We start from the raw sequence: 23,803 nt of genomic DNA on the forward strand, positions 1-23,803 counted from the left end.
TCAAAAAACTGATTGGACGTTATCATTGGAAAATTTCCGTGAAAGGAAGATCGACACACACCATTTCTTTAACGATTTTAAAGCTGCTTTCGACGCCACGAAAAGGAACTGCCTCTAAGTATGCAAGCTGATGTTAAATAACACCAAGGACCGGGAATGACCTCTAAGAGCCAATTATTAGCACCAAAACAAATAAATATAATTTTTCGAATTTTCATTCCAAAACCAGCTTTGTTTAATTTACTTGTTTCGAGGGCTGCTTTAGGACTCTTTGGAATCAAAACACTTCGGAGAAATTTCAGACCATATTAAAAGCAACACTGAATATAATGTCAATCAAGTTAGCAGAGAGTAATAATACTAATACTGAATCAAGAAAGTAAATACACCTTCGACTTATCAATATTTGGTAATAATAATGTTCGTCTTTTTCTTAAAATGATGATGGCTTCATCATGGTCCGTAAACGACATGGACAATGGTGAAACCCTCTGTTATCACTGAAACTTCAGCGTAAATCTTAGCTCTATGAAGCTTATAAAACATAACTTTAGATTTTCTATTTCCAATTTTTTAAATTTAATTAACAATATTAGCTTTTATGATGGAATGAAAGCATAAATCTTTTGCCGAAAAATATGTTATTTACAATTCGCAGCTTTTCTTCTGAAACATAGATTTTTTTAACATTTTAATATATATTACTGCAATAAATATTTTCAACAATTGACTACAAGCATCACTACCTCATACAAAGAAAAAATATGTATTATATTCGTTCCCACTTTTATCATCTACTTTGTGGCCGAGACTTTATATGTATATATCTGCAGTTATCACATTTTTACGCCTATATGTTTTTACAGCTCATTTGCACGGCATAACTGGGTAGGTGGCACATGGCCAGCAAAGCCCGGTGACATAAATAATATTTTACTGTGTAACGCCTAATTTAATAGCGAGGAATTTGTTAGCAGCTTGACAGTAAAATACAAAAAAAAAAAACATCTGACGGAATATATTTATGTACATATATATTTATATATAAGTATTATATACTATACTAAAACATGAGCGCAAGTTTATTAATGCAACGATGCGGCGGTGGCCCATGAAGTATACCAAAAAGGCACTAAAAACTGCATGCAGAGCGCTCACTGTGGCGAATTACTGTTTTCTTCACAAGTACACAAATATACTATAAACTCAGTGATGGGCAATAAAGTTGCTAATATTTGCAAGCGTCAAAGAATAACGACCTCGTTGTCAACAACAATTGCTCTGACGCAACAAATCGTAAAAAAGCACATTCAGCATAAAAATATTGCATTTTGACTTTTTTCCTCTCGCTTTTCTACACGCGTCTACCATACACTGTCGCTTATTTGCAGGCAGACAGCGAAGAAGTACCACAGCAGCTACTGCCTGGCATATACTCGCTGCGAAGCCTTCCCGCTCTATAAATGAACTGTATCAGCTGGACTCTTGCCGCACGTATGAGTTTTGCTGTCTGTGTGTGTGTATGTGTGTGTGTCATGTTCTAAGAATGTCACTTGAAATTGCCACGCGCTTTATTACGTGCGCACTCGTAAACAACATGCCACTATAACCGCCAGGTGACGTATGTGTCAACAACGGTGAAATCGTAAAAAATTATATATTGTATGCACAAATCGTATATGTATGTTTGTATGACATTGGGCGATAGCAAGGCAGCCAGGGTATAGATGGCGCCCTTTAACGAATATATAATATTTTAGAAGGTACTTATTATATTTTCTAACAAAATGATCATGTGGTTTATGGTTGTGGAGGAATGTTTTTAAGAAATTGTCGTTTAATTTATATAAAATTGATGTGTTGCTTATAAATATGCTTGCTTAAGGTTGAGTGAGGTCGACATTGGTTTTACGGAAGTATTTCATATGGGAAAATATCACTCCGACTATAGAATACAATCTCTGGCTCTTAGTTTTGTTTTTTGTTCAAAGTATGGTCATGATGATGCCTGGATTTTGCTTTGAGATTGCAAGCAGAAAACTATACACTCAGTTCTTTGCTATGAATATATTTGTAGAAACTTTTGACTGACTACTGCTGGTTTAGTAGGAATATCTTACTATAACTTTGCTGTCTCACTGTCTAAAAATAAACCAGCAGTAGTCAGTCAAAAATTTCTAGGAGTATTCAAAAGTTATAAATTCGTGATTCGTTTCACTTTTATTCATTTAAATTTGACTTTGACATTTTTTTGGCATTTCACTTACTTGATGTTTAGTTAAAAAACGTCAGGACATTTGGTATGAGTCTTGCGATGTTCACTCTTCACACAAAAAGTTCAACTATTATAAGTTAAATTAATTCAAATGAGGAAAATATTATACAAAGGAATCCATATGAGATATTGAAGTTCTTTACTAGTTTAAAGCTTGAGCGCCAAAGAAAGTAACAAAATAAAAGAAATTTCTGTACCGCAGACAAATGCGCTAAATCAGAGCGGCAACGTTTTGCTAAATGCCTGTTTTTCAAAGAAATTTGTATGAAATCTCTTATCTTACCGCTATATTAGAAACAGCTGAAAATGTTATTATAAAACTTTTCGCATAAATATGAAACTAAATATTTGTTTTAAATACTTAAATATTCATAATCTAACTTCAATCCCTTCCCCAAACCATTGTTAATAGTCAATTGAACAAAGAATTGGCATAACTTCCAGAAAATGGTATAATATGTAACAGTATGCGATTATACCACTTTAGCGAATCGAACATAAAACTGGTATAAAATACATAAACTGGTATAATCTAAAAAGGTCTTAATATCGTTTATTATACCACTGTAGTCAATGTTAGCAGAAATTCGGACAAAGAACAGGCATAAATTGGAAAGCCCTTGTGAATATAATATATAATAGTGTGCGATTATAGCACTTTAGTGAAACGAACACAAAATTGGTATACATTTCATAAACTGTTGTGACATATTAATAACATAATAGCACAATATTATGCCACTTTCGTGACACGTACAAAGAACTGCTAAAGTTCACTAATTTTACACAATCTATTAAAGTTATGATTAGTTCACTTAATCGATTGATTCCCTAACAGACTTCCCTTCCCCAAGCCATCGATAATAGACAATCGAAAATAGAACTGGCAAAGGGTCAATAATAAGTTCGCCTTGGCTATAATGAGGCGCTTTCGTGAGAACATCCGTTGAAACCGACCGGAAGGTCAAATCTTTGATTTTACACGTTTATAATGCACCATCGCATCGAGCCACGATTGTGACCGAATTTAAAGCCAAAAACGCAAGACACCCCATCGATCATCCACCCTACAGATGGGTCTGTAGGATTTTTTTCTTCCCCAAACTGAAATTGCCGCTCCGTTGAACCCGTTTTTAGTCGATCGAGGAGATAAAACAAATTTCGCTGAAGGAGGAGGAGGAAATGGTTGGCATACGTGTGTTACATTTGTAAGAAATAGATTTCGTATGAACTATTCGTACTACTTATTTGGAATAAAATATTTCAATGTCTCTTCGAATACATAGATATTGGGTATAATGTAGAGCCGCTTAAGTAGTATTACTCCTTGCACAAATTTGTTTTAAATATAAACTTAGTTCTAAACTTCTATATAATTAAATTCTTATATAAAATTACTTTCTTCGCCAACAATAACAATACATGCTTGGGTTTCGTGTCCTTAGAGGTTTTCTAAGCACCAAAATTTATTTATTTCATTGATTTATTTAGTTAATAATATTATTAGTACTAGATGTTATACTATTTATTTTATTTTTTGGAGAGACCGTTAGTATATTAGACTAGAAACTTAGGCGTAATTTAAGTATTTTGATAGCATCATTGTATTCCCGTTAAAGTAATAGTATATAGTACTGAATTAATATTTTTCTAAATATGATAGTTTGATTAGGTTTCAGCTCGTGGCCGGTGATAGCTATGCAAGTGCAACAGAAATATTTTTTAAAATTTTTTACGTGGGTGATTTAAAGAACACTGTGCATAGTTTAGTGTAAAGGTTTTGGCTGCGTTGGACGCAAGCACATTTTTTCCAAAATATTTTGAGTTCAAATATATTTATTTCACAATATTACGCGACACTATACCACCGCAGCCGCTCAACACTAATACCTTCCTTTGCAACTTTGCTGCGAATTTTTCTGTTTTTTCGACAAAAAGGCCTTGAAGCGCTGCTTGAAGTTGCCACGCCATTTCGCGCAAGTGCGAGCAGCCGTAGCAGGCGTCGCGTTTCATTTTGACTCATCTGCGGAGTCGAAACGCGCTTTCTTTGAGTTTTCACCAGCCTCCTCGTTTTCTTCAGTCAACTCCGTATTCTCTGCGTTCTCCGCCACACCATTCTCAATCGCCTTGGCGTCCTTCTCCGCAGTTGTGGCAGTGGTGCCGAAGTAAGCGCCGGTCGGTTCGATATCCACCAAACGTTCCACGTCGTCCAGTGGTGGCGGTGGTGGTACAATAATTGTCAGCACGCCATCGGTGGAGCGTGTAGCTTTGGCCAAAGTGGCATCGTAATTCCTTGGTAATTTGTATTTGCGCGTGAACTCGCGTGTCATGCAGAATTTGCTCTTCTCACCGCGGTCGTCCTTCTGCTTGCCCGTCAAAATAACGGTGTCATTGTTGCGCACCTTCAAGACGAGCTCGTCATCACGGAAATGGTGCACATCGATGACAACCTTAAAGGTGCCCTTGCCATTGGTGTCCGGCTCGTCGCCCGTCTCGATGGTCGCACGACTGGCCAAGCACGAGCGATGACACCAAGGTTCGTCGTCCGACCAGTGATGCATATGCCAGTCGCGCGCACACACATCCACATCGTAGTTGTGATGTGTGAAGGTCGACTTCCAGCGACGCGATATCGGACACCTTGCATGATAGCTGAAGCTATCGAAGGGCCAGAGGCGCGTGGAAGGCCAGTGCCAGAAGTGATCGTGCGGCCAATCCCAGTCATAGTCCCAATGTATGGGCATGTTGCTTTTGACCTCCTACTCTATCGCCGTCGTACTTCGTTTTTGTTGTTATCGCACGTTTTACGCCCCGCTGCGCGCCGGCATTAACGTCGTCGTCGTCGTCGTTATCGTATTTTCCTATCGTTGCCGATGTCGTTTCGTTCGAGTTTTACTGCTTTTGTTTTTGGTTTCGCTGGTGTAGTTGTGGTTGCCGTTATGCAGCGACAGCCAGAATTTTTTGGACGTGGCGCCAAAAAAGTGTTGTCACCACCGCTCACGGCTCGTGCCAAGTTCGTACTGAATCGAGTGCCTGCTGAGCAATTGGCAATGAAGCCTTCGCCTTCGCAAACTATGCGCTGGAATGCGAGGTGAATTTCATGCCAAACAAGCATTCATTATTTTACTTTCTAGTTAACTAGTTATGCAAAAATGTTGTCGTTAGGTAAAGGGCTGAACTTGCTTGAGGTTGAGGCAGTACGAAACTGTGATACTGTTTACTAGTCAACGCTGATGCTAATTATGTCGTAACTAAGGACGAAAGCAAAAAGTGATAAATTAGGAAGCTACTGGAACAATTGAGTTGTACCGCGAATTTGAGTTTCGAATTGAGTCATTTTAGGGCTTAAAGAGTTTTTGCTTGCATTTCAAAGGTTAGGAAGGAATTGAGTTCGATAATGAGCTCAAAGTGAGGATAGAGGTTGAGTATATGCTGAGGTTTATTGATTATTGTTAACATTAAATCTCGGGATTGAGATAAAGAGTGATTCAGGAGGTTTATGTTGGGATTGGAGTTAAAATGGAGGCATAAGTTAAGGTCTGTCATGAAATTGTGGTCAAAATCGAGATTGAGATTATGATTAAGGTTAAGGTTGCGCTTGAGATTGAGATGAACGTTGAAGTTAAGGTGGAGACTAAGATTGAGATTAAGATTAAGGTTGGGGTTAAGGGTGAGCTTCGGATTGAAATGGACGTTGAGGTTGAAGATGAGTTTGAGGTTGGGATTGAAGTTGAGGTTAGATTGAGATTGAGATTAAGATTTAGGTTGAGGATGAGGTTGAGGTTGAGGTTGAGGTTGAGGTTAAGGTTAAGGTTAGGGTTAAGGTTAATGTTAAGGGTAAGGTTAAGGTTAAGGTTAAGGTTAAGGTTAAGGTTAAGGTTAAGGTTAAGGTTAAGGTTAAGGTTAAGGTTAAGGTTAAGGTTAGGGTGAAGGTTAAGGGTAAGGTTAAGGTTAAGGTTAAAATTAGGGTTAAGGTTAAGGTTAAGGTTAGGGTTAAGGTTAGGGTTAAGGTTAAGGTTAAGGCCAAGGTTATGGTTAAGGTTAAGGTTAAAGTTAGGGTTAAGGATAAGCTTAGGGTTAAGGTTAATGTTAAGGTTAGGTTTAAGGTTAAGGTTATGGTTAATATTAAGGTTATGGTTAAGGTTAAGGTTAAGGTTAAAGTTAGGGTTAAGGTTAGGGTTAAGTTTAGGATTAAGGTTAAGGTTAAGGTTATGGTTAAAGTTAGGGTAAAGAATGAGGTTGAGGATGAGATTGAAGTTGAGGTTGAAATTGAGTACTGAGTTTGAAATTGAGACTGAGATTGAAATCGATATTGGTACTGTGATTGAAATTGAGATTGAGATTGAATTTTATGATGAGGTTGAAAATAAAATTGATATTGAGATGGAATTTGATATTGAGGTATGGATAGAACTTTATTTCACGTTTTAACATTGTATTTGACTTTCACGTCTAAGTACGATCCAAATGTAAACTCATTAAGGTTAAGGTTAAAGGTTGGCCTTAAACTGAGTTTTAATTTTTGAATAATAAATATATTGCAGTAGTCGATACAAAATGATCTTCGTGCCAGATTTAGAAGAGTATTTTGAGATTGAGTGTGTGCCTCTTTTCATTTGAGTTTTATTTTCTTTTCGAGTTGGAAATCAGAAACTGTTGGCTCTAAGTTGAGAGCATTCTCGTTCCTTACTGCCAGCTACGAACTAAATTTCGTTTGGAAATGCAAAATCATTGTTAAAACACCTATCTGCATACATATGTACAGTTGTATTTCCACGTTCCATTGTTTGATCAATAATCGAATTTCGGAATAACAAGCACAGCAAACTAAACACCGTTTAACTGTGCTCAGTGGGCCGTGACAGTTCAGCGCTTAAGTTTCCTGTCTACCAAAAGGTATAGACACACAAATACAATCAGATAACGCTATATATACTATATGTATATATGTGTCAAATGTCGGTATGCACTCTCATGCCGGTACATGGCGACAGAGTGTACTAACGGTTCACATACGCAACTACTAAGAGCTTGCTGCTGCTACAGTATAGCCAAGCCACGTACCGCGTACGCTTTGCACCACTCCCAGTGGGCAACAGCAATATGCGCGAGCTGCCAAGCGCTACAGTTAGAAGGCATGTAAGCATGTAAGTAATAGGTAATAGCGTTGCGGTAAGCGAAACGCTCTTCGGAGTTTTGTGCTCATCTTTTCGTGTAGTGAATTTACACGCTTAACTTTCGCCGCGGAAGTGTAACTAATGAAATTCGTGACCTTTGGGATAGCAAAACAGCAGAGTAGCAGTAACTACTCGTTGCAATGTTAGGCGAAAGTCGAAAGCAAAAAATGGAATGAAATGAACTGAGTAAAAAGTAAAGTTACGGAGTTCGCTAGATATGTTAGAGTTTCTATTGCAAATTTTATAATAATATATATGTATGTATGTGTGTAAATTTTTTTAAACGCAATAAAGCTTTGTAATGCGTATACAAAGCTATGAAGCATGTAGAAGAGAATGCTTCAGAAAAAGTGTGGACAATTGTTGTTTAGATGGCGTCACTCTTTCGGCTAACCAAGAGCAAGAACTATCAGACGCATAGACAGTTTAGTGATTGGTCGGAAATTAGATTATATACTTGGATGCTATGCATTTTCTAAACGGCAGGCGACAGCTGGACGTACTGGGACAATATGGCAAGGCAGCGAATAAGCTGTGTTGTTGGGTAATGTAAAAACAGTGTGGAAATTATATTAAATAGAGAGAAAAAAATAAATAAAATAAGGAAGTTCAAGAAATGAAGTTGAAGTTGAAATGCATGATATGTGCCACAGATTTAAGATTTTTACAAAGAATTATATTCATATTTTTAATGTAAACGTTGGCCAAGATTGCACCGAAACCAAACACATCCTTTACAAATACAAAAGATTCCGCACAAGAATTTTGATCAGTCAGCATGTATGACACCTATACGCTGTAGTAGTTCTATTTGAATAATTCCTTCTGAGATTACTCCATTGCTTTCGAAAATGATAAATTATTATTAGAAATTTCGTGAAGATATCTTATGAAATGAAAAAGTTTTCCATACAAGCACTCAATTCCAGTCGTTAAGTTTGTATGGCAGTTATATGCTATAATGAACCGATATCGGTCATTTCGACAAATCAGGCGCTGCTTGATGAGAAACGGATAGGGGCAAAACTTTGGAGTGATGTCTCAAAAACTGAGGGACTAGTTGGCATACTACAAAAACACTCTGTTGAGGTAATACAAATACATATGTGTACAATGACTTGGTCTTCGTTCGTTAAAAATTTGTTTTCTTTTTCTTCGAAAGTCATGTAAAAGTATATTTTTATTGGAAATCGTGTAGTATATTATTAAGAAAATGAGTAATTAAAATGGAAATTTGCATATTCTGAATGCCAAAAGAGCTCTTCGAATTAATACGCCAACAATAGCAAATCCACCTATTTACTTCACAGCTTGGCTTCGCTTCGAATATTTAACGCTTCTGCGTATTTTATGGTTCACAAGTTTGCTTGAGGGCTTAAGTAAATACATTAGCGTGTGTGAAATTTCAAAGAAGTTGAGTAAAAGGCTTAATTGCATACATTGTGCGGTATTTTTAAGAACAAAATTCAATTGCAAAAGTATCAAACAATAATTCGGAAGCCTTTTGAAAGACATACACTAGAAGTAAATTAAACCATCTTATTCCATAATACCTGAGAGGAATATTCTTGATGTGTCAATTTTGGCCTCGCAGAAGCAAGTTATTGAAATCATGAAGTATCCATATTGCCTTCCTCCAGATAGTATCCAACCAGACGAAGCTTAGCCCTTAAGCAAGAAAAGGAGACAAAAGTAACTTTCTTAACTTGACGGACGCTGTAGCGCTTATGGTTAAAGTTCCCTAGTACCGTGTATGAGTTGACAGAGGGACGCTAGCAATAGCATTGAGTATCTTTATGAAACAACTTCTTTGGGTGCGAGAGCCTAGTGGATTCGCAAGAAATTGGAAAACTGATGACTTGGCAAAAAAAGACGCCCTAGAACCGCTAACGGTAGAAAAGGAGCGGTTCGTTTCTATCGTATCTTCTTGTGTTCTGCTACTAGACAGCTGGACTTTACGAAAGCTTGTCAGCGCTGGGTCACAATCGGGACATACACTGTCGCAAAAACCCTTTTGGTCCAAGATTGATCGCAGGAGATCTAGTCATATTTTTGACCACAGTATCGCTAGCCTGCTCCTAGTGGTGTTAACAGCACATTGTCTATTTGTTTTCAATGCTGTAAGGTTGAGAATCTTACGAAACACCATTTGCAGAAGCTATTTGGAAGAAGATGAGCTGGAAAGAACTCAACACTTCTTGAATGTTCAGCGCTTGGGAAGAGGTTTTAAAAACTTGGAAGCGCATACCATTAATCATCCCACCGAACTGGCGGGAGTGGAAAATAAGCCCCAGTGCAATTTTGTATTAGCTACTAAGCGTGTTGCTAATTTATAACTCCGAGCACAGGATTTCTCTTTTCTATGGCTTCGCAAAGGATTACATATAGGTCTACGTGCGATCTTTGAACAGCCATTTAACCTTTCTTAACCAGTTTATCCTTTTTTGTACAGTATAATTATGCCAACAAAGTCGTGTTAAGAAATTGAACCTCTTTGAGGTATTTATGAAGACATTGATGATGACTTCAAACTACACAAAATTAAACCCATTTTGAACATTGAGAAATCCCCACCCACCAATTCTTTATAAATAAAAGCTCTTTCAAATTATGCTAGCATTTAGATCGGTATCAAGAGAAAATATTATTAAAAGCAAACGTGATGGTGCACGAATGACTTTGGAGTTAGAGTTCGGAAGGAATAGGGTTCAAAATTCTCCGCTGAACTTTCCCCGAGGGTGCCGACTGGTAATAGATATCACAGTATCATGACGATGACAGGAACGGGCTGGTATCATTACGTCGCTGACGAAGTTCTGTAAGGTGTGACTATTAAGTTGGGGTTTCGTGGCTTCTCAGCAGCAAAACATTCAAGGTCTTACTATGGTTGGGGAAACAACAATTAAGATGTAATGCTCACTCAATAGCCATATTGCTCTGAAATCAAAACTCTGACACTGTAATTTTCATTCAGCATTTACTCAGCTTAAGAGAATAATATCGCAGCAAAGTGCTGAATACCTCTTATAAGTATATCTAATGAAAGAAGTGTATATTTAGAAAAATATTAGCCGAATAAAGTGCTGAATATTGCTAATAACTTTTTGAGGATAGTCATACAACAAGAATTGTGATTTAGTATGAGAAATCGGCAACCTAAGACAATAACTCACATTCAGGTCTTATTCAGCTTATCACAATAACAGCTGAATGAAGTGCTTAATATCTAATATAATGAAAGCGCTGAATAGTTCAGAAAAATAGTAGCTAAATAAAGCGCTGAATAGAAAGAGAAATTACGAGTTGATTAAAGCGCAGAATGCCAAAATTTCCGAAAAGCCTAAAATGGTTCTCAAATTTTGATGCACGGTGGGATTCTTTATCAAGAAAGTTCAGTGGAGATTTTGCAAATGTTTGCTTCAGAGAGACTGTGTTCGGTTGCCTAAAGACCAAGCCAGTATAATACTAGAGAGCATTATTCTTAAATTTATTCTGTTGAGTTGAGAAAGAAATGCCTCTAGGATTATTGGCTACATTTTATTATCATCTTTTCATGCAACAAATTCTCTTAATAAATATAAATATACATATATGCTACATATAACAGTACAGCATGTGTTCACACTTGTTAACCCTTTGACCCACTTTAGGAATTTCTGCCACATCAAAGTAAGCCAAGCGAGAACGCATTTCATTTTGCTTGCTATTGAATAACGTTAACGCAATGCAAGTTAAGAATAAATCGGTGCCTTCAATTGATCACATTGGCCCTAGCAGTAATCGATTTGTATGTATGTATGTATGTGTATCACAGCTGCGCTCTGAAAGAGTTCAGTGGCTGAGCTTTGCGGTTGAATAAAGATGCAGCAGCCGCACCGGCAACGGCAACATGGAGCATAAATATATTCAACGCCAGCTCGCTCCACTTCAAAGCATACCAATAAAGAGTAATGCGGAAGAAAAAGGTCAGTTATTCGCACACACACGTAGACACGATGTGCAGCTAGTAATACTCTTTCGGTTGAAAAAATTTACTTTTCGGTTTTTATTCTGCATTTTACGAGCTTCGCCCTTTTTGGGCTCGCTCTCATAGCAGTTGGGTTTATATGCTTTGCACTCATTCTTACTTCATCTGGTTTGTAAGATTCTGCCTTACTTTTGTGTTGTTTTTTCCCAAAATATGCACGAATGTTTTAACATGACAGCCGCCACGCTCATTGGCATCTTGAACGCACAGTTTATTGATGCGCGCTGTTCGCAACAAAAGTCGTAAAACACAAATTGAAGATTGGATTCCAGCAATTTATTTGCGATAGGTGAAAGCGTTTATGTATAACGCGTTCGGTGATCAATCAATCAATCGTAAAGTCACAAAGAAGAAGTAATTTGTTTCAGAGGTTACTAAATTCCAGCGGTTTCAATACTCTTATATAAGAATGTGTAGAAATCAACATGACTTCTGAATTTTTAAGGTTCCTGAAATACAATGGAATTATTTATGATCGGTTATTTTTTAACTTAGGCATTGCAAGCTGGAACTTTGTTACGGCTATTCCTACCAGAGATCATCAATGAAAGGCTCTCCACTCCAGAATTATCAGTCAAATAAATACATATATTGGTTCGACTTTGGTATTAAGGTGACAATAGGGATATCGCATTCGATGGAACGATGAGCTGTACGAGATATACGACGACATTGACATAGTTCAGCGAATTAAAAGACAGCGGCTACGCTGGCTAGGTCATGTTGTCCGGATGGACAAAAACGCTCCAGCTCTGAAAGTATTCGACGCAGTACCCGCCGGGGGAAGCAGAGGAAGAGGAAGACCTTCACTCCGTTGGAAGGACCAAGTGGAGAAGGACCTGGCTTCACTTGGAATATCTAATTGGCGCCTCGTAGCGAAAAGAAAAAACGACTGGCGCGCTGTTGTTAACTCGGCTATAATCGCGTAAGCGGTGTCTACGCCAATCAAGAAGAAGAAGAGGGATAAAATCAGTTAACATGATATTTTTATAAGTTGAATTTCGTTCTTCCGGTTTCGTAATGCAAAAAGTCTATATGCAGTATATCTTGAGGTGTAATATTTAGTAGGAATTAAAAAAAAAAGAAAGACTTTTTGAGATTATTTTTTGGAATGAATATATATTATAATAAAATAATAAAAATTAAGTATATTTGCTGAAATTAATGAACTTGGACATTCTTTTTGAAAAGTTTTGAGGTCCCTCAATTCCGTAGCCAAATCCCATGACCACCTCTGAAAGCAGGTGTCTGGCGGTCAGGAAGATATTTTGCTTAAAATTATCCCAATCCGATATAAAAATAAAAAATTGCRAAAATGGACGTGTACAGATATCCAGCAAAGGCTTAGCAGAAATTTTGGTCTTTCAGAAATTTTGTTTTTTTTTCACAAAAAAAATGTTTGAAGTTCGTTTTTTTTTTATTTTATTTTTATTTATATTATAGAACGACTAAAAAAATAAAAAAAAAACATTATCAAAAATCTTATTTCTTTATTATGGGTCGTGACTTCGCTAAAAACAACGTGGCCTACATATTGAGGACTTTGATTAAATAATGTCCGAAATATTGTACACATTGTACACGTACGTACCTTTCTCTCGAAAAAATGCCTCATTTGTCGAAGCCGCCGATATCGAATCACTATAACTTATAGCTGAACTATAAACCGATCAATCAAACTCAAGTCCTTGTATGGAATTTTTTTTTTTTTTTTTTTTTTGAAAATACATATATCTTCACGAAATATGGCATAGATAAATGAGTCAGGCAGTGCTATAATCTTCATATATTACTCAGATCTGATTACTATAGCATATAGCTGCCATGTAAACATGTCGGTCCAAATCAAGCCCTTGTATGGAAAATTTTTATATCTGATAGTATATTTGTGTGAAATTCGATATGGATTAATATCCAAGACAGCGCTTGAAACTCGAAATATAACGTTCAGATCGGATCATGTTATTATTTTCGCTCAAATCAGATCTTTATAGAATAAAGATGTAATATAAGTCGATCGATCAAAATGATGTTCGTTTGTGAAAAACTTTTTATTGACAACTTATCTTCAAAAAATTTGGAATAGATAATATTTCAAGGCAACCCTAATAACTCCGAACGTATTGCTTATAGCAGACCACACTAATTTATCTCCCGGCATACAAACTGAACGATCAAAATAGAGTTCTTGCTTAAAAGCTTTTTTCAATTTTAACCTTTATATCATATAGCTGCCATACTAGCTGATACAAATTCAAGAAAAATAACTGTTTTTCTTGTTAAGACTCGTTAAAGACTAATTTTCGCTTTCGGCTCAACTTGCTCAATGAAGCGAACATTCCCTGAAGTTCAATAACGGTCATTCACATTGCAATGTACACAACAAAATAATTGTTTTCATCTATTAGATTTTGTTACCAAAACCGTTATGCAAATTTTAATATTGATTGATGTCAAGTACACCTATACAATTTCAATATTTTAATTGTGTAGCTGTAGCTGTAGCAATAATAAAGGCATTCAACCTTCAAGAACAGACGTTCCGCTATGCACACATAGAGGCAAACATAACTGAATTGTTTTAAATTTATATATATATAAGTCATGTTGAGGTAAATAGGATATAGGTATATATAGTAGGTAGGTATGCATGTCAAAATGTGAATAAATATTAGCGTTAGTGAAAATGGATATACGTATGTATCGTGAGCCATCCAAGTAATATAAAACAGTTATTGGTTAAGGAATGATATAAATTTATGAACATACATATGTCTAAACGAGTATAACTATGTGTACACACATACATATGTACTTTAGGGTAACCGTTATTTATGAAAGTGATTTTGTTTTACAGAACCCTGCTCAAATTTCAGTTTTTGTCTCAAAGCACGCAAACTTTTTGTTTTAAATTTAAACCTAGCCTGAGTCTAGCCTTCCAACGCAGATACGCTAACATGAAATATATTGATATTTTGCATTATAAAATAAAACCTGTAACTTTGAAAGAGCGATTTTCCAAAATAAAATTTTCAGCGCTACAAAAGATTCATACAGACTTTTTCCATCAAAACTTTCATTTGAAAGTTATAGGCAGTTGAAACTAGGCATCAAATGTACTGACAATACAGTACACCATGTCGCATGAGCAACATAATATTCATAAAGCACTTGTAACAAGCAAAACTGAAATTTCAAGTAAAGAAACAAAAAATTTCAAGAAATATATACTTAGAAATAACGAACACCCTAATGTAACCATGTCCAACAACTACTTTTGTTACATTACTAAATTTACATGCACTTGTTATTTAAATTGATTGTCTATTTGCGCAATTGCTCTTTGCCCAAAGTTAGACCAATAAACAATGGAGGAAATAAACGAATTTGTAAGTACAACTACATAAATATTTCTATTGAAATTTGTATTTCCAACAACTACATATACATTTCCATTAAAATTTCTATAGCGTTTATTTATATATCTATGTCAGTCCAGTCTATACAATACCAATACTATTATAAGCATCGAATATACTTTACTCGTATTTATATGGGAATGCAATAATTATGTTTACCGTTAAGAGAGCAAGAACATAAATATTATGAGAAAAACATTTCAACACCTCAAAGTAGACTAGGCTCACACATTATGTTGGTATAAATTCTAAAATTATTCATATGTAAGCTTAAGCTATTTAGCAATTAATTAGCTTTAAGCGATTAAAACAGTTGATCATACTCTTTAAGCGATGTTGCTAAAATATTGGTTTAAAATCTTTAATATCGAGGTATCAAATTTAAGGCTCTCATTTCATGTTTCGAATGCGGTGAAAGGCAAAGTTATACAAACTTTTTTCCATAGCATCCTTTGTTATTGAACCCACCAACTTTTCACAGCACAAAAATATCATAAAGTCTCTTTAACAGTTCCGATAAGGAGCAGGATTTTAGTTGTCAAAGGTTTCTCTTATAACTGTCAGCAAACAGCTGACGAAAGTGTAGAGGCTGACATGTGTAGGTCTCACTAGTCTCACGTACAAGTGCCCAATCGCAGCACTGGAGGTGATTCAAAGAGGTCTCCCTTAGTCTTGATGTTCTAAGCCCTTAAAACGAACAGAGTATTAAGCGTACAAAACCAAGAAAATGTATTGGGTGCCACTATCCGAACCAGTCTAACCTGCAAAGACTCCATTCTCGAGAAGAACCACGATATCATGACATACACGCTGGAGAGCGGCAGATGCAATCGGGGTTGGGATAGTGAGACCACGCATTATTCGCAGCTGTCACTGTCCATGGCCTGTAACAGGTGTACAGAATATATTATAAAAATAAACTATAACATAGCAGTTCATACAATTTCGTCCATTGAAATCAACTCAACATTGGTTCTGAAACGCATCAAAATGCTTAACAGGCTTGCTATAAAATTTAACTTTTCATTAGCATGTATCCCTTGACAGAGAAGAATCGATGGCAATGAGTTTGCCTTTCTTCTGGCTAACGAAGCTGCCGTAACCATGCCAATACGACCGGAGCCACTTTCTTCTATCGCCACTATATATGACGACAATTAGGAGTTTGTAAAATCGCCACTAATTTTACTCAAAGGGGAAAAGTTAAGACAGCTAGTGACTGCCTCACAATGGCAAGAAGAAAGAGCCAGACTATTGGGCAGATTAATCCAGTTAGAGCACGCATAAGAAGCGTTCATCAAATAGTTTTACTAAGCTTTTTAATTCAGTTGGCTGAAAAGAAGCCTTGTGGTACAAGAATAGAGCATAATACAGGTAGATCCCAGCTCGCAGTGCAGTTTTCACTTCTCAACTTTTCTAACAACTATAACAGTTAAAAAGGTTTTATTTCGAATTTAATTTGCATAGATTTATATAATAGATAGATAGAATTGAACTGGTTTTATTCTAAATAATATCGATTTCTACTTAAGATTTCAATAGTGTTTCCAAAACTTGACCTAATCTTGAGTTTCAGTTTGATATAAGTTATGTTCTTCACGTATTCTAAGTTTTTGCTCTGAACTGAAATGGTATCTGCGGTGACGGCTGAGCAAAGAGTTGCCAAAGAACACTCGCTTAGTTATTATTAGTAATTTAAAAACACAATATCAGGACTTTATTATGATCGAATAATTGGTATGACAGCTATATCATTAATGGAAATGGATGTGAAAGATATCTCAAAACCTCGTATGCACAGCTAGATAAGAACCTGCTTAGGTGTTTTATTTCTACTTATGCGAGTTCATCTGAATGTCTAAAAATATGAGATCCAAGATATTTGCCTTGTTCTGGCACATGCGAAACAGTTAAGGCGGAAGTGTTGAGATTATTCTATCTGAACGTCTTCCAAACAGGTGATGCAGCTGACTTCTGATAAGATATTAAATCTTTCCGAATAAATGTCGATTTTACAATGTCCAATTAGCACTTCTACAATCACTGAAAAATGACACTTGCTGATAGCGAAGAGTTCCATAGACCTCCTGTGATTTACCTTAGGCACAAGAGCACTTGCGACTGCATATTTTCTAGTAATTCACTAAGGTTTACTGAGTTGGTCTGAAGGTCGACCGTACAGCAATGAATTAGAAGAAGCTAATTGTGCTTCTACCCGTTCCCATTACAAAGTTATTGAGAAGCATGCTCATTAGCTTTACAATCCTGCAATACCGCTGTGGGCAGACACGCAAATCAGTATACTCGTAAAATAGCTTGTTGCTAAAGATAATAATTATAGACAACCTTTCATTAGCCTTCAGGCCGCAGTTAGCAAAGTTGCTGATAACGATGTCTTAGCATCGCAGTGCATAGTAGCGACTCTCAAGGAGGCTGCACTCGAAACTTGTAAATCTTGCTAATTTTATAGTATCCAACTCCGCTAGGAAGACGTTGCAATGATCAGGAAGCTTAAAACTGAAGTTGATGGTAAGTTCCCGTTAGTGTATATCCCCCACAAACTCTCCCTGAAAACTTCTAAATACTCATAAAAAAAAGCTCACCGTCTCTTTCCTTCAGCCGGTCCTTCCTTTCCGCATATCGCTCATGACTATGGGAGCAGAGCAGCGATAACAAGGACTAGGATCGTTGAATTGGTATTTTGAGTATTTTCCAATGAAGTTACAGTATTCGCGGATTCCACATTGCAAATGCTGGCAGTCATCTACCATATATTAAGTACCCAAATTGTCTGAGCCTGAGGTATATTTCGCAGTCATGCACTTTGCCACTACTTATTAATTTTTTGTAGTGCACCGCAAATACTTATGAGCGCTGCCGGTTGAACACTCGCAATTATTTTATATGTATGATAATTTGCTGAATTTGATAGGACATCAGCGGCAAAACGTGATACATAATAAACAAAAAAAATATGGCTACTCAGTAGTCAAGGATGAATAATCGCTTGTCATACGTAACGCATATTTTTGGAGTTTAGTTGTCTGTTGTTTCACTGTATACTGTGTTATATTGAAATTTAAAATTATGCATTTATTCAACATTTTTTTTTTTTGATATGCCACACTTCATCTTGCACAACAATAAGGCTTTTTCTAAAACATATAATCACCTTTGCTGTGCTTAAACAACACAAGAATTGAGTGAAATGAAAACTGGCAAATATAGAACAGTGAAATTTCACAAAAATATTTATTATGCAATTCAATTTTTCAGCCATCAATATTATCCTTTCATCGCCTGTAATGCTTCGCTTAAACCGATTAATATATATTATGTGTAAGATTTAAAGCAAATAAATGAAAATTGGCTACAGTACACGTAACACAGCTCAGATATATCTAAAGGCTTACATTGAAGTACAACAACGCATTTAATTTTTCACGTTTGCCACACACGTGCCACAATTTTCACCTGCCACAACAATAACAATAGGCGAATTGTATGCGCTTTTTTAAAGGCTTCTCAACGCCCGAAGCGCTTTCGCACTTATCATTTGTGTGTTAATGAATACACTGCTCGTTTGCACATGTGCAACAACAAAAATAGCAACGCGTGAAAACTGTGTAAAGTACAAGTACTCATAAAAATGATAATGATGTAGTGGATCAATATTTATATACATACATACACGCATGTGTTTAAATGTTTGTGTGTTTGTATATACATACTATTGTATGGATGTAAAGCTTTGTGTGTACATATGTGTTTTTGCGCTCACCTTATAGCCTTGGATGTGTTAACACGCGCTCCATCCTTGTACCATTGGAATTGCATGCGTGATGATCCTTGGGCGGTGCATGAAATTATAAATTCACTGTCTTCACGAATCGCTGATTTTTGATTAATTGTCAGTTCCTATAATAAGAGAGAGAGAAAGTGAAACGAGTAAGTAATTGTGCTGCATGCACATAGTAGCTTGGGGGCCTTTTCAAGGGTACGGCCATTTAAATATTAAATATGCAGTTCAAATAAGTGTATACATTATACATAAAGACCAAGATAGGCAATGTTTGAAAGCAAAAAAATCTTAAAAGTTGGAAAAGTAGGGCTTTTTGCATTTTCTAAGACATTTACCATATTAATATACCTGCTATCAAAAAGTAAACAGAATTTGTTTATAAATGTAAATTGTTTACGTTTTCCTCTAAAACAATGTCGTCTCCGCCAAGTTATTCCCATCCGAAAAATACCTTTGTGAATGTTTTTTCTAGTTTTCGAAACAGTCAATACCCTTTTCAAAATCTTCAAAATCTTCTTCTATTGGTTTTTATCTCCGCAATAGCGTCAAACGGTCATTTCCTCAGGAAACTTTTGAGTTTACTGATTAGCCAGAAATCACGTGGTGCGAAATCAGGCTTATATGTGGGGTGCAGAACGATTTGTATGGTTAATCACTTTACCTCACTGTTTAATTAGACACCATCACAAAATAAAGATTTCAGAGAACATGAAGTCTCTTGTCTTTAAAAAAAAACTGATATTTTGGCGAAAGAATTTTTGAGCGGATTTTATTTTCGATTTTCAAACGAAATAAATAAAATTTCGTCCTTAATGAAAAACAAGTAATCAACGCCAGGGAATATCGTAAGGTGCAAACTGTTAACCGGAGATTCGGAATCCAAGCAATTTTATATACAGTTGAACTTCTCTACCTGAACTCATCATAATTGATAAAAAAAACTTCGAACTAAAGAGACTTCGAGTTAAGAAAGTTCAAGTGTATATATAAGTATATACATACATATATATTTAAAGGATGATTCGTTTCAAGGTTCCCTACTTGTTTAAACAAAAAACAGGGAAGCTTCAATTTTTATATGGAGTGTTTATTATAATTCGAAAGAACATTATTTTCCATTTATTTTCTGAAGATTATTTCTCTAAAATGTTGGCCGTAGCTATGTCTCAGATGATCTATCCACTGCGTCCAATTTTTGATGACTTTTTCGGGTTTTTCGACTGGTAACCACATAAACTTTGCATAAACCTACAAGGCCACAGCTCTTGAATTCCTTCAGGATGTTTCCCGCCCTAAATGCGGAAATTTTGCTCGTTTACATGCTCATCGAGTCAGAAATGGCGATCATCGCTGAACAAAAAATCGAAAATGTGGGATCTTTTTGAAACTTTTCAAGAGCTCGTAGAGCGAACCGGTGTCGCTTCGGAAGGTAGAGCGGCTTCAGTTCTTGCACAAGATGTATTTTGCATGCTTTCAATTTAAGATCTCGATCGAAAATGCGCCAAGTCGTTTAGGCCCAGTTGCTGGAAACGGCACCGAATCGACTCTCCACGGGCTTCGTGTACAGTCTCCGGTTCTACGGCGACTATACTATATTGTCTTCACTGAGTGCTGGACGTGGTTTATTCGGTCGAGTATTATTCAGTAATGAATGCTGTGTCTCAAGTTGGGTGACGGTGTTGCGAATAGAACGCTCAGTATGCCGATTATGTTGACAAAAGTTGAGCGAAGTGCGCGGAATACATTCTTTACGAAACGTGAATTTGTAAATGTCGTTTAGGCGTAAGCCTTTACATGATGAAATGCCAAACCATACAGAACAAAAATAATATGACAGCTTGACGCGACTTACGCGTGATGTGTCAAAAAAAAAAAAAAGGAAGCTATTGCGAACAGTACCTCTAAGTGGATCACCCGTTATAATTATTTTTATATATGTCTATGATATTAGATAAAGGAAAAGGAAAAACATTTTGAGTCAATACCTGTTGGTAATAGAATAGCCGCTGAGAAGTATGAAATGATGAATATTGAGAGTCTACATTTATTTACTAAAAAATCGTATACAGTCTCAGCTATCTAACCAGATTAAAGCCTTATCAAAACTTATTTAATTGGGAACCTTTATTTGTCCAGAAATACCATATGTGAAACATTGCTGTATTTTTACCAACCGTTCCAAAACCTGCACCAGGTAAGAACCATTGGTATGGGAAAACAGTTACAGCAACAGTTATTATCATCTTTTTTACGTGGATCTTCTTGGCAGTATAAAGTGCTGTTGGGGAGTTATGGGAAAGAGGTGGATTTCTCATTTCATTAATGGACAATGGTCATATGGACTATTCGTCTACAAAAAGTAAAGCCCACTAAAAAGTGTCTATAGGGTGGCTCACGACGGAATCATGGTGCACTACGGATGACATCAAACATGGCACTAAATGACATTGTACTCAAAACATTCGATTATATTGCCGACTGTGGACCTTTGTTTGCTCAGCTACCAACAAAAAATATGTTGTCGATCGCCTGAGTGAGTGCGAGATCTTTCTGGTCTAGAGTAGAACGCAAAGGGTTCAACTCTTTCATTCTACTTGTTTTTAGGTTAATCTTTCCGTAATCGATTGAATTGTTTATTCAATAGACTTTCATACGGTAACACTATACCTATCGAATTCAAATAGTAAACGTTGTAGGGAGGAACGTGTGCAAAAAGTATTCAGGCACTTTTTCCCCTATTGTACAGCTTTTGCAAGGCTCGGGTTAAACAGCTCGGCAGTCATAGTTTCGTCGTAGCAGCAGAAAAAGTCATCAGTTTCGGCTGACTGTCGCAAAGAAACTGGTATGGATTAGAAGAGCTTTATCAATTTATAAGCTTTATTAATTTATAAGAATCATTATTTAGAGGTTTAAGATATCACAATGAACTGACATTGTAAGATGTCCAAGTGGGATCTTTGCTGGCGATGGTAACAACATCTGCCTTTTTACCTAACCCGACCTAATATAATATTAATAAGCACATTCCTTTAGCTGTATGCACCAGTGAAAATCTGAAATAGTGGCGAATCGAATAACCAACTGGTGCAAAACGACTAAATCGGTATAACCAAAAACAGATAGCATAATTTGCGTTTAATTTATACCACTTCAATTAAGTCGTCTCATAATGAATCATATTGATTCCAACTGTACCTATAACTAAGCTGTTGTCGTCAAATAAGAATAAGAGTAAACAAGCAAGTGGCGAGTTGAGTAGGAAACTGGTATAAAACAACTAAACTTTTATAAAACAGCTTAAATGTTGTAAAACAAATAACTGGTATAAAAACGAACTGATGTAAAAACAAAACTGGCATAGAAAACTAAACTTGTATAAAAAATTTAAACTGGCATAAGATTAAACTGGTATAAACCAAAGTTGGTTCAAAACAACTTAACTGGTATAAAACTGTTAAAGTGTCATAAAACAGCTCAGCTAGTCTAATCAGCTATAGCAGCCCTCATATATAGAATCTAACTGTATGGCTAATTTGTTGACTTCACATAAATGTAAGACAGAAGTGGCGAACTGAACATGGCCTTCGTAAATGATGCCTACTGCACGCAAACTTACTGATTACTTATGTAAGTCCTTCATTTCACAGCAAGCAACACTTTATATGAGTATATAATAAAGATCTTCTTGCTATTTGTACACTTCAGTATCCACAAAGTGTAAATCATGAAGAAACCAACCGCTGAATTGAAAATTTGCGAACAGCTGCTGCTTTCATGCACCGCAATTATTAATCATAAAGGTTGCCCAATACTGCCTCCTCATTGAAGGCCATTACAATAGTCATATACCGTTATTGTTCCAATAAACAAGCGTTATATGATTCAACATTTAGTCGCAGCCATTTCAATTACTGGTTAAATACATATATAAAAGCACTTTATTTTCTTGTTATGTATATGTGTGTGTGTTGGTGATTGATTCTTCTATGAAGCGTACAACACTTGCCATAAGAGTGTGCACACAAACAAAAAATACAAAAGCTACAATAACGCTGGCAATAACACAACAATATGTACTTGTCGGTCATTTTTAATGAGTATATTGTTTATGGATTCATGAATAATAATTATTTTTGTACACCATTGCTGCAGGTGGTAGCAGCGGCGCTCATGCACTTTTTAAATTATTTACCGATTTTGTTTGTGGGTGTGTGTTTCATTTAAATAAGAGTGTGAAAGTGGTAAGTGTTGCCGCACAGAGTCACCCACAAATAACGGCATGCTTTTACGAATATTGCACGGTGGGGCAAGAGAGGTTAAATGGTGAGCAATTACTTTTTTATGAACATTTTTTATATGTTGTTTATTTTTGTCTGTGTTATTTGTGATATTATTTTGAATTTTTTTTTTTTCAAAATTTCGAAACTCACTTTTATCAAAACTATGAAATTGATTAATATTTAAATATTTTGTATTCCAATAAATAATATATGTATTGTTTTAGCAATACCCGATCTTCCTTACTTGTTTCATATTATTTTTGGTATAATTTTGTATCGATTATTATGAATTTTGTTCTAAATTTCCAAAATAATATTTTTTGAAAAATTAATTTTGAAACAATTTTGAAATAGTTGAATTAATATAAACATTTTCTGTATTAGTTTGGTATTATTTTCCATCTTAAGAAATTCGAAATATACATATTTTAAGAATTTCGAAACTGATTTTTTTCGAATATTCGACTTTAATCATATTTCGAAATTATAAAATTTTGAAAATATTCTATTGTATTAATTTTGGCACTATAACACTGATAATTTTGACTTAGATTTTTTTTTAATTTTCAACATTTATTTTTATTGCAACCTATTTATGTTTGCTTATTTTTACATAACTTTCCAAATTTCCATTACATGTTTGTGGTTTTTGGTTATAAAAATAATACAAAATTTTTTGTACAGCTGCCTTTTTTAAGTTCTTTATTTATATATTTATTAAACACTTTTGCTTTTTTAATTTTAAGTATAATATTTAATGTTATTTATCCCAGAATTTTTGGAATAAAAATTTAGAAATATATAAAATTTCTTATATTCTGAG

General features: G+C 35.7%; 2 protein-coding genes across 2 annotated transcripts in view; both read right to left on the reverse strand.

The window, feature by feature from the left end:
- LOC108967787 overlaps nt 1-23,803 on the reverse strand; it is a 291,336-nt gene that overhangs the window by 134,392 nt on the left and 133,141 nt on the right. The window contains exon 5 of the mRNA XM_018931415.1: nt 18,680-18,816. Coding sequence (XP_018786960.1) covers nt 18,680-18,816 — 137 coding nt within the window. The remainder of the gene's footprint in view (nt 1-18,679; nt 18,817-23,803) is intronic.
- Nucleotides 3,707-5,276, reverse strand: LOC108967930 (heat shock protein 27). The gene has a single exon (XM_018931631.1). It carries the CDS (start codon nt 5,017-5,019, stop codon nt 4,285-4,287), a length of 735 nt encoding a protein of 244 aa, XP_018787176.1. The 5' UTR covers nt 5,020-5,276; the 3' UTR covers nt 3,707-4,284.

Source organism: Bactrocera latifrons, unplaced genomic scaffold, assembly GCF_001853355.1.
Source record: "Bactrocera latifrons isolate USDA-ARS-PBARC rearing strain unplaced genomic scaffold, ASM185335v1 scaffold_2, whole genome shotgun sequence".
NCBI classification, from domain to species: Eukaryota; Metazoa; Arthropoda; class Insecta; order Diptera; family Tephritidae; genus Bactrocera; species Bactrocera latifrons.